The following is a 17,054-nucleotide window of genomic DNA, read 5'->3' as shown; positions in this document are numbered from 1 at the left end:
CATACTTGGGTTTCCAGCTGTTATTGGACTATGACTCCCATTCCTATCCAGCAGAACCAATCAGGGATGATGGGAATTGTAGTCCCAAAACAGCTTGTCTTAACTATTTTCTGTGGATTGGCTATCTTTATATGCTTCTGTGTATACCAGTGAAGCAGTGGGCTGTATGGATGGTTTATTTACCTTTCTGATGGTTTATTTACCACCTCATTCTATCTCCTTAAAAATAAATCTGCTTTCTATAGGCAGCACCTACGTTGTAAACAACATACAAATCTATTTTTTTTCTAGGTACTTGACAGGCATGGTTGATAAAAGAACACTTGAAAAATATGAAAGAGAAGCTAAAGAAAAAAACAGAGAAACATGGTATGAACCCCCCTACATCTTATGATGAACATGCTTTAACCTATGTGGATTGTTTTTTTCCTCTCTCTTTGGCAAGAAATAGATAAAGTTCCTGGAGAGCAGGTTCTGACTTAGGAGAATACCAGCTTAGGGGCTGAGTGAGGAGGAGCCTCTGTTACCTGTCGTAGTTGATGGGTTGCAGCCATTGTTAGTCTACTCAGAGTAACTTTGCTGCATTTGCAGCACTGAAGTGACGTCTCTAGGGCACAAGCCTGGGCAGTGTATATGGAGGTCCTGGCTTGCCCAGACGACAGGACCTCCCCTCTCAGCCTCACTGATGTGGTCCAAAAGAAAGGAAAGCAATACATTTGCACCAGCTTGGCTGCAGGAGTTGCCTAAAGGAAGCGTACAAGATGCCATCTAGCTGCCATCCAGCTTCCTTAGGGACTCCACTCTGGGTTTATGTAGGGGTTACTTCCTAACCTTTTCTTCTCCTGAAGATGGCTAGCAAGGCAAGTGGGCACACATTTTCTAGAAATGCTCTCCTTTACTTCAGTTGCATGCTAGAATGCTGGGCTTTGAAAGCACACTCAGCTGCCTTGCCCAGTTCTTGTGAGTTCCTGGGAATGTTCAGATACATTTTTGTGTGTGTCTAGATTGGCTTTTGAGAACCATTGAGCCACACAGTGCTAGTGTGATCACTCTTTTCCCTCTCCCTGTAGGTACCTCTCCTGGGCCTTGGACACAAACCAGGAAGAAAGAGACAAAGGTAAAACAGTGGAAGTGGGCCGTGCCTATTTCGAAACGGAGAAGAAACACTTCACAATTTTAGATGCTCCAGGGCATAAGAGCTTTGTCCCAAATATGATTGGTGGTGCTTCTCAAGCTGATCTAGCTGTGTTGGTAAGAAATCATTCAGTCCCTCTCTGGGTTAAGGAGTCCTTGGCAGATGTTTAGCTGATGACCTGTTACTGTTTTTTTTTTATACTGAAATACGTTTCTTGCAGCTGTAGTGACCTGTTTCATGGTCTCATTTTATTTCATTTTTTACTTTGTGTATGCATCAACTAAGGCAGGGGTATGGAAACCTTTTCAGCCTGGGGCCACATGCCAGTGCAGGGGTGGGTGTAGAGGCAAAATTGAATGGAGCAACAAATTTAATTTTTACCTTGGTATAGTAGAAAACTTTATGCACTTGTTTGCACACCCATCTCGATTCTCCATCTGGATGAGAAAGAGCCGTTAGTAGATTTCAAGGACACCTTTTAACCATACAAAAACATTTGGAGTGGAAAGCAGGGACAATGAATGGTGAGGCTTGTGGAAAGTTTCGAGGGCCACATTTGGCCCCTGTACCTGAGGTTCCACACTCCCGTTCCTAAGGAATTAGTTGTAAGATAATGGCTTTTTATATAAAAATTGTAGTCTTGAGATTATTTGAACAGTTGACTTAAAGGAGCAATCCTCAACATAGCTCACCTTGCAAGGACTAAAATCTCTGACAGTTCTTAATTCTAACTGGAGAAGAGCAAGGAATTGAGCTATAGCCCTAATAATTCAAACATTGTTGATTTATCTCCCTTCCATCTAGGTTATCTCTGCAAGGAAAGGAGAGTTTGAAACTGGTTTTGAGAAAGGGGGACAAACGAGAGAGCATGCCATGTTAGCGAAAACTGCAGGCGTAAAACATTTAATAGTTCTTATTAATAAAATGGATGATCCAACTGTGAACTGGAGCAATGAAAGGTGAGTAGAACTCTTGTTAAATTCTTGTTTTGTTTTTACGTGTTTTATCTACAGTGCGTATGTTATCTTTTTGTATTAGAAATGGGATTGGTCTTCTCCTACCTAATATACTCTGGTGTCCTAAATTCTGGAAACCTAGGTGGAGTTGTTCCAGAGCTACAGGGAAGATTAAATGTTGACATTGGGGTGCAAGATCACTCCCATTACATGACTGAAATGCATGCTGCAGAAATACAGGACTCTTTTTCATACAGGCCCTGTTGACCCATAACTAAAATTTCTGCACGTGGCTCTACTACCTTAGTATTCATGTGGCGATCAGATCATCAAACCATCTTTTATATGCCCTCACAGTAGTTAGTTAGAATGGGGACAGCAAGGACTTCACTGGAATGGCCCCTAGAATTTGGAATAATCCCTCAAATTAGACATGATGAAGAGCCCATCTCTGGCTGTGTTCTATAGCAGCTTATTTCAGGAGGTCGTCTGATGCTCAAGGAAGTTTTCATGCTGTCATTTTTGCCTTCACAATAAGTTTAAATACTGTATATTTCCTTGAATATTGTAGAAAGGGCTATAATAGCTCATGGCACTCGTCACTGTCCTCCGTGCGCCAGTAGCGGTTTAGTCATGCTGGCCACATGACCCAGAAAGCTGTCTGTGGACAAACACTGGCTCCCTCAGCCTGAAAGTGAGATGAGTGCCGCAACCCCAAAGCGGACTGGACCAAACTGTCCAGGGGTCCTTTACCTTTTACCTTAATAGCTCAGGTGTCCTAGATTTTGTTCCAGTCATCCCCTTTAAAGGTTCAGGTAGTAAGTACTGGGGGAAGACTTTGTCTGAGAGACTGGGCACCTGCTGTCACTGCTGAGCTAGCTGAATGAATAGTCTGACCTAGTACAGTGGTACCTCGGGTTACAAACACTTCAGGTTACATACGCTTCAGGTTACAGACTCCACTAACCCAGAAATAGTACCTCGGGTTAAGAACTTTGCTTCAGGACGAGAACAGAAATGCTCCGGCAGCAGCAGGAGGCCCCATTAGCTCAGGTACCTCAGGTTAAGAACAGTTTCAGGTTAAGAATGGACCTCCGGGATGAATTAAGTGCTTAACCCGAGGTACCACTGTATAAGTGAACAATTGCTAATTCACATCTCCCCTTACATACTAAGCCTGTGCTTTGCAAAGAACACTGCCAGATTCATCCATGTGCATTCCGACACAGTACAGTCTTACAGGGACTACCACAGTGTCATTTTCCTCGATTCCCACAAACCTCTAACCCTGTTTATACAAGGACTATCCCTTATAGAAGAGGAGGGCAAAGATACCTGCGAAATTTACAGTAGATTGGCAAGGATTTGTGGCTCCCAATTGCTTAACCATGACAAAAAAAGGGACCTTTTGCCTCACTTCCCTTTCCATTAGCCCACTATAATGAAGAAAGGGTAACCAGGAGTGGGCTTTTGTATGAAAGAACCCTGAGGTCAGTTCAGTTCTGGTGCTGAAAATGAATCCTAGGATCAGAATGTACATAGAGACGCCCTCTTCTTTCATTTGGCATGTGTCTCTTCCATCTGGCTCTTGCTGGTAGATTTTCAGATTCTAATACAAAGCAGATCTAACAAGTCTGCCCATCCCTGTTCTCTGTGGTCTCCATTCTACATTGCTGGATAAAGGCAGGTGGTTTTAGAGGTCTGCTATTTGGGAAAAATGTTCACTTAAACTTGATTCAAGCTCAGATCCATCAAGAAGGCATTGCGAGGTGAAATGTAAAGAGAAACTGGCAGTATCACACAACTCCTGGCCCCAGTGTCTCACCCCAGCACCTTTGACATAACTGTTCCAAGACCATCCAAAGTCTGTTAAGGTTTTTCTTCTGTTGGGTGAAACTTTCAGGTATGAGGAATGTAAAGAGAAATTGGTGCCATTCTTGAAGAAAGTTGGCTTCAATCCGAAGAAAGATATTCACTTCATGCCCTGCTCTGGATTGACTGGAGCAAACCTCAAGGAACAATCGGACTTCTGTCCTTGGTATATGTATGTATCTTTATTTTATTTAATGTAATGCCCTGCTTTTCTGTGGAGAGCTAGATCCAAAGCAGCAAATGCAAAATGCCACATGTCATAAAACCCTGTAAAATCAAATTTAAGTAGTCTTAATAAAAATAGCTGTTACTGACCCACATAGCAGCAGAGAATCAAAACAGTTTCATGCTTCAGTGCAGCCACCACCATTAACTGTAAAAGGCCTGCCTGAACAAGTGAGTTTCAAGCAGCTGCCTAAACTACACAACTTTCCAAAGATATCTGAAGGCTGTCCTTTATCAGGAAGTTTTAAATGTTTGATATCTCACTGTGTTTTTATATTATGTTGGAAGCTGCCCAGAGTGGCTGGCTGGCGGTTGGTGGTGGTGGTGGTGGTTGTTGTTGTTATTATTTTTATATCATCATCATCATCATCATTATTGACAAGAGCAAGCCTGACAGACCTGTTGGTGTCTGTCACAGCACACTTCCAATTTGGGTCAAGAGGAAACTATCTGAAACAGGCAGTTTCAGCTTAGGCCCAGGTAGTCGTTCAGAGTGTTGGGGAGAGCAGGCCCATGGGAAGGTTGCCATTGGCCAGCCTCTTAATGATTGCCTAGAGCACTGAGGTGGGGAGAGTGCTGCAGACTACTTAAGAGACACCCCGGTTTGTGAGCTGATAATTGCTTTGTGTGCTTGAAGAAAAGCGATTAGGCCAGTACTGATGTCATCACAAGGCGAGTGGCTGCTCAAATAGCCCTTCTGCAAATCCTTTCTGTTAAAATTTGATTATCTGCAGATTTGATCCAGGTTAAAACTTAAGCACTGCTGGTAGGTTGGTAGCATTGAACTATTTTTGAAGCTGCATTTTCAAATGAACCATTATCAAAGCTAGGGCACCTGTCTGTATTTTTTGTTGCCTCAGTTAAGATGGCAAGCGAGAATTCTTACAGCCTTCTAACCTTTGTACAGTTCCTAGGAATATTTAAATAGCTTTATGATGGTAGGGAAAATAACTTTATATCAGATTTGGTAGAATTTATGCTTATACAGTGGCTTTAAAAGTTGATAATTCATGAATGTGATGCAGGTATATTCATCTCATGAAGAATGTTACTGTATCAGAAGTTAACTGTCTCCAAGAACCATTATAGGTCAAAATCTTAAACAAGACAAAGACATACCATGGATTTGCATGACATTATTTTCCCTCCTCTCTTTTTCAGTGGGCTACCGTTTATTCCATATCTGGATAACTTGCCAAATTTCAACAGACCAGTTGATGGACCAATCAGGCTGCCAATTGTTGATAAATATAAGGTACTCAAATAACAGCTACCTTGAAGATTTGACACAATTGCTTTAGTTGCTCAGTTTCTCATTTATAGTTGGCTGTGTCTCAGGACTGCTTCCTCCTTCCCCCCAAATACGTTAATCCAAAGCCTGCCATTGGACTAAAATGTGCAAAATGCAATTGAATTTTTCTTCTATTATCTAGGTACTGTACCTTAACCTGTTTTGGTGACATATGACAGTTGGGAGTGTTAAGAACATAGGGCCATATTCAGCTGACTCATTGCACTAGCACGAAATTTTCCACTAGCATGATAGAACTTCCCCCTTTACACCCCCAGGCCCTCCTCAGATCTAGGAGAGAAGCCCTAGAAGAATGTGCAGGGAGAGGAGAGGAGAGATAATTCGCACTCACTAAATGATCTCTCTAGCGCAACATTGAATACAACTCGTAGTAATATTTCAGAACATTTCCCTGCACTCAGTGGAATTATTAAAACATGCAACCTATAGGTCTCAAGCTGAAGACTTTGTTATTCTGTGACTGAACTGGAGTGTGTGTGCATGCACCCTTAATGCACTCTTCTGGTTCCATTTTCTGTAAATGTAATGTCACAGCAATATGTGTAATTTTCTCACAATGAAAAGATTGAGATGAACTGAAATACATGTGTCACATTATTCAGCGAGCATTGAGTACTGAGTCCCATTCACTTGCATGAGAGAATTAAGCAGAATTTTAAACATTAAACTTTCCCCATTGGTATCAGTGGGACTAAAAATGGCCTAGCTTTGTCTTAAGTGTCCACTGAAAATTGGACAGCATTGCTGCCTGAGAGTTGCTTACACATGGAGTTGGAGACAAAGATTTTCTTCCTCTAACAAAGGGAGTCCCCCTTGAATGAGGCACGGGAGCCTTTGGAATCCAATCAAGTGCATTTAACTGGCATCATAGTTGCAGGACTTTCATTAGTCTATGGTAGACTTGATAAATTCCACAGCTGAGTTGGTAATATGCCATGCTTACCTGTTTAAATCCACCAGGTCCTGAAGGTCTCACAAAAATGAGTAACCCAGTTAAAATTCAGCTAACACCAGCTAAAGTTTAGCATTCCTAAACCTCAGCCCTGAATAAATCTCTCTTCCCTCCCCCAAGTATTAATACTTGTCTTTGCACCCTATTCTATCCTCAGAGTGTCTGTGTAGCCACCTAACAAGGTGCAGTTGCTGGTGGTAAGGAGGTGCTCTTGTGTGATCTTAAATATAAGGGTGATAACATGTAGATGTGAGCATACAGTTAACTAGTGGTTACTCCCAATATTTTACCCCTTGGGTTTAATTTATCTCCAACAAAAGCTCCTTACTGCTTTGATTGAAATTCCTTAGCACTATGCCAGATGTTCTCTTTTGTAAAGTGCAGTAGGCTCTATTTTGCTGATTTAAAAAACAACCTTTCTTTCCATGTTGAAGGATATGGGCACGGTAGTTCTGGGAAAGCTGGAATCAGGCTCTATCTGCAAAGGACAGCAGCTTGTGATGATGCCAAACAAGGTACGGCACGTTTTCCTCTTAAGAAGCTTAACTTTCTAGTGTTAAGCCTACAAAATAATTCTGATGTTGAAAATCGGCATTCCCCTGTGAGGTTTCTTTTCTGCTCTTGAGAAGGCTTAGTCTGCTTAGGCACTAATAAGCAGAAATATGCACATGATCAGCCTAGTTTTAGTTTGAGGAACTCCTGAAACATGTGCTGCTGGTTTTTTTTTTTAGTTGCAATTAGCAGGATCCTAGTCGGGGATGGCCAGGGATTCTATGCAGGGGACACACATTGCAGTGTGGAAGATAATAGGCAGAAGGCTTATGTTTGGTTCATAGGCAATGAAGTCTCCACAAGCAGATCTTACTGTTTCCCCCCCCCCAACCCATAAGAGTGGAAGGCAGTCATTGACTTGATTAGAAAAAGTGAATGAGTACTGTCACGGACACAAGAGGTTAAACCTTCTGCTATACCCTTGAAACCCTAATTTCTTAAGGGAAGCAGATTTACCTCATCTGCCTCTCCCCCCAAAAAAGAAAATTGCACCCAGTGCGTACACACACACATATGCACTGATCATTTATAATCCTCCCTTTTCTTGAAGGTCTCAAGGTGGAGATACATAAACCTCGAAATCAAACTTAACAGTAAAAAACCTCAACCAGCAATAAATACAAAATTCAGAATCAAAGTTAAAAGACAAATTAGCAGCAACAAAGAAACACTGAGTCCCCAGTGCACCTCACCTTCCCCCAAAGTCCAGGGGGAAAGGTATATTTTCATCTGTTGGCAAAACAAGAGCAGTGTAAACTTAGGCCTTCTCTTGAAGTCCCGTGTTGGCATTTTTGCAATCATCACGAGTGTTTGGAATTTGGGGTGGAAAGGGGAACCTTAACATATTCTGATATCCTCCCTTGAAATGCTGTGGTTTACCCTGCCCAGAGTTGGGTTGTTTCATCTTGCCACCAACGCAGACAAGCTCTTGAGCTGCTTGAAATATGCTGTCCTTTAGTGTTGAGTATATGCTGTGGCTACTTTTTATGCAAGGCTTGCAAAGTTTCAGCTCAAATATCTTATCTGTGCTAGGTAGCCTAAAACATTTCAGATTTTCCGTTTTTTAAAAAAGGTTGCTTTGAAAAAGTAGAGAACGAGTCATCCTTAACCACCAGTCTCTTCCGTCTTTAAGGCAGAAAATTCCACTGTTGCACTTTTTTTCCTGGAAGCTTTCCAGAGCTTGGGTCTCACGCACCCATGTAAAATTCATACCTTGTGGTTCTGAATTCTGTATCTGTTGGAACAACTTTTGAAACCCAGCTTACTCTGCTTTGCATACTTTATGTGAACCCTGTTCATTATTAACAGACCAATGGAAAGTTAAAAGCTATATATTAAGAACTCCAAGTCCCTGCTACAAACTGCTGCAAACCATCAGGTTTATCTGATTTTGGCAGGAGTTGGCTCCTTTCAAAACAGGTGTTTCTCAGAAATACTCCTCCAAGCAAGTTGCCTTGTTTCACAACCCTGTACTGGTTTCATGTTGTGTCTGAAATCTGAGCTTGGGGCATCTGGTTGCAAGAGACATAAATAACCAGCACCCAGTTTTCTCTGCTTACCTTCATGACTCCAGTCTTCAATAAAACAGAGGGTGGGGTTTGGGGGGGGTAACGTTCAAAATACAGATTTTAAATGTGTTTCTACACTTACTTACCAAAGAGCAATATTGAGTTGATAGTCATTGTGTTGGAGAGGCAGAGGGAAGGGAAGTTTCTGCTAATAGAGGAGCCTTCTGAGAGAGAGGAGAGGATCCTTTGGTGCGAGGTATAAAGGGTAGAAGGGATGTGGGTGGCGCTGTGGGTTAAACCACAGAGCCTAGGACTTGCCGATCAGAAGGCCGGAAGTTCGAATCCCCGCGACGGGGTGAGCTCCTGTTGCTCGGTCCCTGCTCCTGCCAACCTAGCAGTTCGAAAGCACGTCAAAGTGCAAGTAGATAAATAGGTACCGCTCCGGCGGGAAGGTAAACGGCGTTTCCGTGCGCTGCTTTGGTTTGCCAGAAGCTGCTTAGTCATGCTGGCCACATGACCCGGAAGCTGTACGCTGGCTACCTCGGGCAATAAAGCGAGATGAGCGCCGCAACCCCAGAGTTGGCCACAACTGGACCTAATGGTCAGGAGCCCCTTTACCTTTACCTATAAAGGGTAGAGGATGAGCAAAGTAGATGTGTTGGGGAAGCACTGTTTTGTTTTGGGTTATTTTTTTGTTTCTGGATTTGATAGTTTAGTTTTACCAAGCCCTTCCTTGTATCCAATGGAGTTTTCCTCAGAGCAGACCTTTTAAAATTAATGGACCTACATAAATCACATTCATTAATTTCAGTGGGTCTTCTGAATAAAACTAGCAGTGGATACAACCTCATGTATTTAAATTATTGTAAGCAACTTTGGGGGGGGGATGTTGCAAATTGCTAGAGTGGTCTGGAGCAAGGAAAGGTTTGGCTAGCTTGCAAGTTGAGATGTTTGGAAAGTGGCACCCTGTATTATGTGATTCACTCCCAAATCACTTTCTTCGGTAACAGTATTTGGCTTTTTTCTTGCAAAAGGCCAGGGAGAAGAGAATATGATAGTTTTGCCTTAAATGTTCTGCTGACTGCAAATATTTAGTGACTTCCTGGCTATTGCATTCAGTTACTTCACCAGTAACTCTGGAGCAGCGGAATTAAATCTGCTTGCCTTGAGCATAAGCAAACGTGAATGTTCTCTGCAGAGTTTGTGATCCCACTATGTGGGATTCTGTGTTAGACTTTTTAAAATGTTGAATAACATGGCAATGAATACATACTGCATTATAGAAATGAAAACTTTAAAAAGTATTTTTGTACAAAAATATAAAACTTTTTTTAAAGAGGGGAAAGAGTTAGCTATACAATATTAAAGCCAGCTCCCCTGCCTCCTGGTCTCCCAGAACCAGAAGAGGTATGAAAAGAGTGGAGCAAAGACAGAGAAGTCTCAGGTGGCTTGGAAAAAACTCTGGCGAGGAGGGGACTTAGGACTCAGCTATACATCTGCAAATAAAAGGTTTTAATTGTTTTAAGTGCAACATACAGTATGACACTAGATGGCGATGGTGAGCCTTATGGAAAATTCAATGTATTTTTTTTAAACGCTTTTTAAAAAAGCATTTTCAGAACGTTTTTTTATATGTGTGTGGATTCCACCTTAGGCAGCTATGAGAAGGTGGGGACTTTACTGCCTCATTAGGGCAAGACCTACTGGGAAGTGTTGCTGGAATCACTAGGCCTGTGCTGTTTTGAAAAACATTAACTTCACTGACAACGGGTGTTTTATTGCCGACCTGCTCCTGATAACTGTTTTTATCAATTCTAATGTTTAATTTTATGTTGCTGTAAATGGCCTATATGTTTATCTGGCCTTTTGCAACCAAGTGTTATATAAATTTTGTTCGATGAATAAATAAAAACATTTTAAAGCCTTAACGTTGCTTTCTTGAAGCATAATGTGGAAGTCCTTGGGATCCTTTCCGATGATGTAGAAACTGAATCAGTAGCTCCAGGTGAAAATCTGAAGATTCGACTGAAAGGAATTGAAGAGGAGGAGATCCTCCCAGGGTTTATACTCTGTGATCTTAATAACCTGTGTCATTCAGGACGCACTTTTGATGCTCAGGTATGTTTGTTGGAAAACCATGTTTGATTTTCAACCGATAAATGAATAATACTAGAGTTGGTTGATTCAGATATGCGTAGGTTGAGGGTATATCAGCAATTAAATCTTGTTCAGAAATCAGTGGTATAAATGTGTGAATTAAATTGTTAATCCTTTGATTTCAAAGTCTTCACCTTCTAGAAAATAAATTCTGTTTGCTTGCAAGTTAGTTAATTGTCCTAGCGTATACTGTATTTCTGCTTTAAGCAATATCTTCCTTCAGAGGAAAAGAGAGATGAGGGAATTACTGCCCAATATCCATAAGAAATTGGTGTTTTTCTACATTATGTTTACTTAGTTATTCTTATTGATTACAGATAGTGATAATTGAGCATAAATCCATCATCTGCCCAGGTTACAATGCGGTGCTGCATATTCATACCTGTATTGAAGAAGTTGAGATCACAGTGAGTATTGCTCTCATCTTCTTAGATTAAAAGATACACAATGGTGGCAAAAGGTTTGAGTGAAGTGTCTATTAATTGTGCAAATGGGGGGGTTTTTTTGTCTCAGTTTTTGCTGTGTATTTAGTAATCTCCCACTGCCACCATTAGATGGTCTCAGCATCATGTTGTTATGACTTATGGCTAAATGCAGGCCAAACTTTTTTCAAAGAGGGCCAGATTTAATGAAGTGAAGGGCCGTGAGGGCCGACCAAAGTTGTTAAGCTTTTTTAAGGATTTTACCCCAGGAAAAAAACTGCCACACAGGCCGAATTAAACCGACCAGCGGGCCAGATTAGGCACCCCAAATGGACTTTGGGCATGCCTGATTTAATAGCCCAGTGCATTCATGTAATTCAAAATCATTATGTTTTGAAATAGTATTTTACTAAGAATATTGAAAGTGTGTATCAGGTGAAGTAACATAGGGTAAAACTCCTTGTGAAAGGAATATATAGTGGTACATCCACCTAAGTTATTCTCTGAGTACACCCATTAAAATTAATGGACCTAAGTTAGCCATGCTTATTACCGTATTTTTCGCTCTATAAGACGCACCAGACCACAAGACGGTGCGTTTTTGGAGGAGGAAAACAAGGGGGAAAAAATCTGAATCTCAGAAGCCAGAACAGCAAGAGGGATCACTGCACAGTGAAGGCAGCAATCCCTCTTGCTGTTCTGGCTTCTGGGATAGCTGCGCAGCCTGCATTCGCTCCATAAGACGCACACACATTTCCCCTTTTTAGGAAAGAAAAAGTGAGTCTTATAGAGCAAAAAATACGTTAATTTAAGTGGGTCTGCTCTGAATTGTGCTAGCATTGGATACAACCTATCATTATTCCTGTACTTCAGTTGAGGTGTTGAGCTTCTTTTGAGAGAGGCTTTATTTCAGGTGGTGGGGGTGGGGGTGGGGAAGAACCAAATAACCATGAAACTCTTGTGGTTTTTCCTGCTGGACACCTCATAAACAGCTATTAAAGGACCAGGGCTTCTGCTGGAAAAAGAGAGCACATGTTCTATATCTTTTCTCTTTCCTTCTGTAGGCCTTAATCTGTCTGGTAGACAAAAAATCAGGAGAGAAAAGCAAGACACGGCCCCGTTTCGTTAAACAAGATCAAGTATGTATTGCCCGTTTAAGGACGGCAGGAACTATCTGCCTTGAGACATTCAAAGACTTCCCTCAGATGGGTCGATTCACCTTAAGAGATGAGGGTAAGAGGATTTGAAAATGGCTTGTTTTTTTGTTTTGTTCTTTACTTTGTGTTGCTGAATCATAGAAAATAAAATTCCATGCTTTGGATGTATCGGCTTTTGCCAGCTTTAATTCTGGAAGGCACATATATGCCCACCCTGGTGCCTTCCAGATGTTTGGACTACAAGCCCTGTGAGGCTTGGCCAAACAGGCCAGTGGTCAGGATGCTGAAAGCTGTAATCCAAAACATCTGCGGGGCACCAGGGCGTGGAAGGCTGGAAGATGATACAGTGGTACCTCGGGTTAAGTATTTAATTCATTCTGGAGGTCCATTCTTAACCTGAAACTGTTCTTAACCTGAAGCACCACTTTAGCTAATGGGGCCTCCTGCTGCTGCTGCGCTGCCGCTGCACAATTTCTGTTCTCATCCTGAAGCGTATGTAGCCTAAAGCGTATGTAACTCGAGGCACCACTGTATCTCAAACTGCTGACTGTCATATATAAACAGCACTGCATGTCAGTTGTTGAAAATCAATTGAATTTTAGTAAATATCCAGAGGAATGTCAAAATTGGCATAGAATTTAGGGGGAGCAAATTGGTTTGGGCTGAAATGCAGATTCTCTGGTACAAAAAAAAATAAATCAGAAGCCCTGTATCCATTTCCATTGTTGGGAAGGAAGATTTTATTACAGTTTATTAAGAAGAGCATAAGCTTCCCTGCAAAACCTAGTGTGTAGATTGAGATAGCACTCTCTACATTCATATGGTTTGTTTCTGCCATAGTTTGTTGAACAAACCAGGTTCTGACAAGCAAAATAACTGTGGCTTGTTCCACTTAACATTGGTTTGATTTTCTATATTTTCTTGCTTTGCTCCTTTATCGCCACGTGCGTATAGGGCAAGATGCAAAAACAAAGGAGGGTTAAGCCCAAGGTCCAGAGGTAACGAGAAAACATGTTTAATGCAAGCCAAGATACATAAGCCAGCATCAGAAGCATGGTTTCATATTCTGGTTTGTTGACCACAAACAAACCATGGTTGGTTGTGACAGGCTTGCATGTACAAATAAGCTAACCCCCCCCCCAGTTCATTGTTAAGTGCAAACCAGGTTTTGTGTGAAATCTGTGTGACTGTTTACTTGGAAGGTTTTTTTAAAGGTTCACACATGTATGTCTCCTAACAAACCATTTCTGTGTTTTGTTTAGGTAAGACCATTGCAATTGGAAAAGTTCTGAAATTGGTTCCAGAGAAGGATTAAGCATTGTTTTTGACAAGCCTGCACAAATACTGTGAGGGGAAAAAATTGACTCTGCAAAAGCCTACTTCACATCGCCTTCTTATTTTCTTCCCATTGATAACCTTCTCCCTATATTTGCAAAGATGAGATTTCACAGCAAAGGTCCACATTATGTCAGCTTTCTCATATTGAGAGCTCTGCTATGCCACTGTTGAATTCCCCCCCCAAAGTTTTTTTTTCCTCCCCCTTCCTCCTAAATTCTGCTTCCTTGGAAAGATTTGGCAATAGCTTTGTAAGTGATGTGGACATAATTGCCTAGAATTATGAAAAATCTATAGGATTTATGTTTATTTCCCCTCTCCCAGCATATTGAAACATTTTTCAAGGCAGATCATTAAGAGTGTGCAAGCGTGTGTGCACATGTTACAAAGACAATTACCATGTTAATAAACTATTCAATTTGAAATCTTTTTTCAGTATCTTAATTGCTTTTGAATAATGTTTTTATCCAGATGTAACACCTGTTGCATTAGCTTTTAACCTGCCAAGTAATCTGAATATTCAATTACTTAGGCTTTTCTGAAACCCAACTCTTTCCCTTTGCCGCCTCCCGGACGAAGTTATAAATGAAGCAATTAGACAATTGACAAAATTTGTACTAAAGAAACTTTCTTTCTCCCTTTCCTTATGGTGGATTAAAAAAAATATGTTCATGCAAGTATGGTACTATTTAATTAGTGTTGCATTACTTTATCTACAAACAAACTTAACTTGATTTTTTTTTTAGGCACTGGGGCGAGCTAGATCTACCTACAGTGCCCTGAATTATACCATCAAATCCTTTCTGGCAGAAAATGCTAACTACCAATAAAATTAGTAGGACTGTTACGTGACATCTCTGGCAATAATGCTGGTACATGATGTTTGGTCTAAAAACTAAGCACAGGTACCAGTTTATGATAAAGTTGCGCTGTTCATTCTACCTTTTAACTTGGAAGATGGGAGAATCTTTGGTTGCTGGGTTTTGGTTTTTTTTTTTTAAAAAAAGAGATTTGAAGCAAACCAAATAGGCCATAGAGGAGTGGTAGGTATTCACTCAACTGGCAGCGGCTGAATGATAGCTCATTCAGCAAGTGCCACTTATTTAATCCAGAAGGTTTGTTTGCTCATTAAAATTGAGAGTAGAATCAAGCACAGTCTATAAATTTCTGCATATCAAAGCAATTTGAGTTAAGGGAAAGCAAAAGTGAATAAAAGGATTTGTGGTTGGCAGTTCAAAGGAACAGGGGTTGTAAACTTTATACTTGGCTAAATGTTGGTCTGTACCATTGCTATAAACAATTAGGGAAAGAGTTGAAAGGGAGGTGCAGTGATATTCAAAGTGTTTAATGGCAAATCTCCATTATTAGGTTCATATAAGAAGGCTGACTTCCAATATTGTTCAAAGTGCTTCTCCAATTAAATCCTTTGCAGTGTATGTTCAAATAGTAATGTGCCCTTTCCCCTAAAGTTTACAGTCATGTGACTGTTTCATTTTACACAATTCTAAATTTAAAATGTTTGCCCTTTTTTGTTTCTTTGTAACTGTGGAACCTCCCATCCATTTCACTTGAGGCTACATTGTATGGACGAAGCAAAGTTTATTGTCCTTCAATTTCATATGACTACACTTGTAGCTACCGTAATGCATGAAATTTAAATAAATTTTATTATGTCTGCAAATTTCTGGGCTTTTATTTTTCTGGGAATCTGAAAGCTTTTAAAGTCGATAACTTTTAAAACAAAGCTAAAGAATTCAGATAAAGCCGAAAAAATCGGAAATGATCCAGATTTTTCTTTTTCTTACTTTTATAATGTAAGCTGAAGGAAGAGTCTTTGAAAGATTTGCCTGAGGTGATGAGTTTACCATTTTCAGATGTTATGTTGTGCTGTGTTTGTGTCTCAAGCTCCGCCTCTTTCCTTTGAGATGATTGCTAGTGAATAATGTAGTTGGTGAAGGGTTTTTTCTTCCTGATATAGCAAATGACAATTCTTGGAGGCAGAGATGCAGCTAAAGAAACTAGTAGTCGTTGAATGCTGTCATTCTTTAGAGCAAAAGTTGCACTGGAGGACAGGGGCAGACTTTGGTCTTTCAAATTTCAGTGACACCCTGTGTGAAAATTCAGCCCCCTCTCGCCTTCCATTCTGCATGTGCTTTATATCATTCTTGCAGCACACCCCTTGGCTCAGTGATCAGTGTGTGTGAACCAGTTACACTGCCCTAAATGTGCGTTTCCTGAGGAACTGCAGGACTTAAGAATAGGAATGCTAACTGAAGTTGTCATATGGCATATGGAATTCAGTTATATTTGCAGTGCTGAATGCACTCATTCATTCCAGGGTTAAATATAATTGAAATGGAAAGGACTTGATTCAAGAAAACTGGGGCTTTTGGGTGTTAATGTGTTAACACTGCATTCAGAACTTCAGACTTTAAAGTCCCAAAGACTTCTCCAATTACGTGATTTAGATTGCAAGCTTCTCTTCATTGTATTAAATCAAGCCTGGTAAATGTAAAGCAACCTCTTGGGCAGGTCTGAGGAATCATGCTGAACTTCAGGTATTGCTGAACTACAACTCCCATCAGCCTCAGCAAGCACGGCCAAGGTCCAGGGTTGATGGGATTTAACAATGTCTGGAGGGTCAGAGGTCTCCCACACCAGTTACACACCAGTTCTGCCTTGCCCATTGAACTGAATGGAGGCACCTTCATTGGTAAGGAAGCTTCCTACATGCACCAGAGCTCATGTGAGGCATCACTAAACCTAAGGTGTGTGCCTCAGGAGCTGTGAAAGCATTGGTGCTAGTATCCTAAGTGCTAGTATCCTAAGGCAAATAAGTAAATTCTGGAAGCTCCATCTTTTCTCCCCAAGATAGAAAGGTTACAATTTAAACCCTCTGGTTTACTCATTCCACACAAATTTATATACAGGATATAAATTCCTGCTTGGACAGCTTCGTTGGTTAGAGCATGGTGGTAATAATGCCAAGGTTGCAGGTACAATTCCTGTATAGGACAGCTGCATATTCCTACATTGCAGGGGGTTGACCTAGATTATCCTTAGGGTCCCTTCCAACTCTACAATTTTATGAATGTTCTATGAATGAATGTTTCTAAGCCAAGTAAAGAAGTTCCTGTTAAACAATTTGCAGCTGTGCTACGACCACATCTTGCCACTAATCATGTAAAAACACTTCATCAATGTTCGTGGCTGTTTTGTCTTTTTCTTCTAGGGGGAAAAAATAGAAACCCTGGCTAGGCTTGAGGAGAAAGCTTGGAAATGTAAGATTGGAAAGGATTGACTGTGTTAATAGCCATGACTTAAAATTATTATTTCAAACTCTGCTGATGATAAATGACTTCGGAGTGTGTTCTTGAATCTGAAAGCTTAGTAATGTAAGCAGTGATTAAACGCAAAACTTGAATGTGCCATAAAAGCCTCCTGATTAATATTCTGTAACGGGTGAGGATC

At 40.8% G+C, this 17,054-nt stretch overlaps 1 protein-coding gene across 3 annotated transcripts in view; it reads left to right on the top strand.

Moving 5' to 3' along the window:
- The window catches only part of GSPT1 (G1 to S phase transition 1), a 38,106-nt gene extending 22,842 nt beyond the window's left edge, over positions 1–15,264 (top strand). For all 3 annotated transcript variants that reach the window (XM_081887992.1, XM_081887991.1, XM_081887990.1), the window contains exons 6-15: positions 292–369; positions 1,071–1,251; positions 1,940–2,094; positions 3,995–4,135; positions 5,350–5,443; positions 6,887–6,967; positions 10,457–10,630; positions 10,987–11,076; positions 12,156–12,324; positions 13,511–15,264. In XM_081887992.1, coding sequence (XP_081744118.1) covers positions 292–369; positions 1,071–1,251; positions 1,940–2,094; positions 3,995–4,135; positions 5,350–5,443; positions 6,887–6,967; positions 10,457–10,630; positions 10,987–11,076; positions 12,156–12,324; positions 13,511–13,563 — 1,216 coding nt within the window. In that variant the 3' untranslated portion in view covers positions 13,564–15,264. The remainder of the gene's footprint in view (positions 1–291; positions 370–1,070; positions 1,252–1,939; positions 2,095–3,994; positions 4,136–5,349; positions 5,444–6,886; positions 6,968–10,456; positions 10,631–10,986; positions 11,077–12,155; positions 12,325–13,510) is intronic.
- The last annotated feature ends 1,790 nt before the right edge of the window (positions 15,265–17,054 follow it).

Source organism: Podarcis melisellensis (assembly GCF_964234715.1).
Source record: "Podarcis melisellensis genome assembly, chromosome: 14".
Classification (NCBI taxonomy): domain Eukaryota; kingdom Metazoa; phylum Chordata; class Lepidosauria; order Squamata; family Lacertidae; genus Podarcis; species Podarcis melisellensis.
The sequence above is the reverse complement of the archived record's forward strand: the minus strand, read 5'-3'. Positions and strand labels throughout refer to the sequence as shown.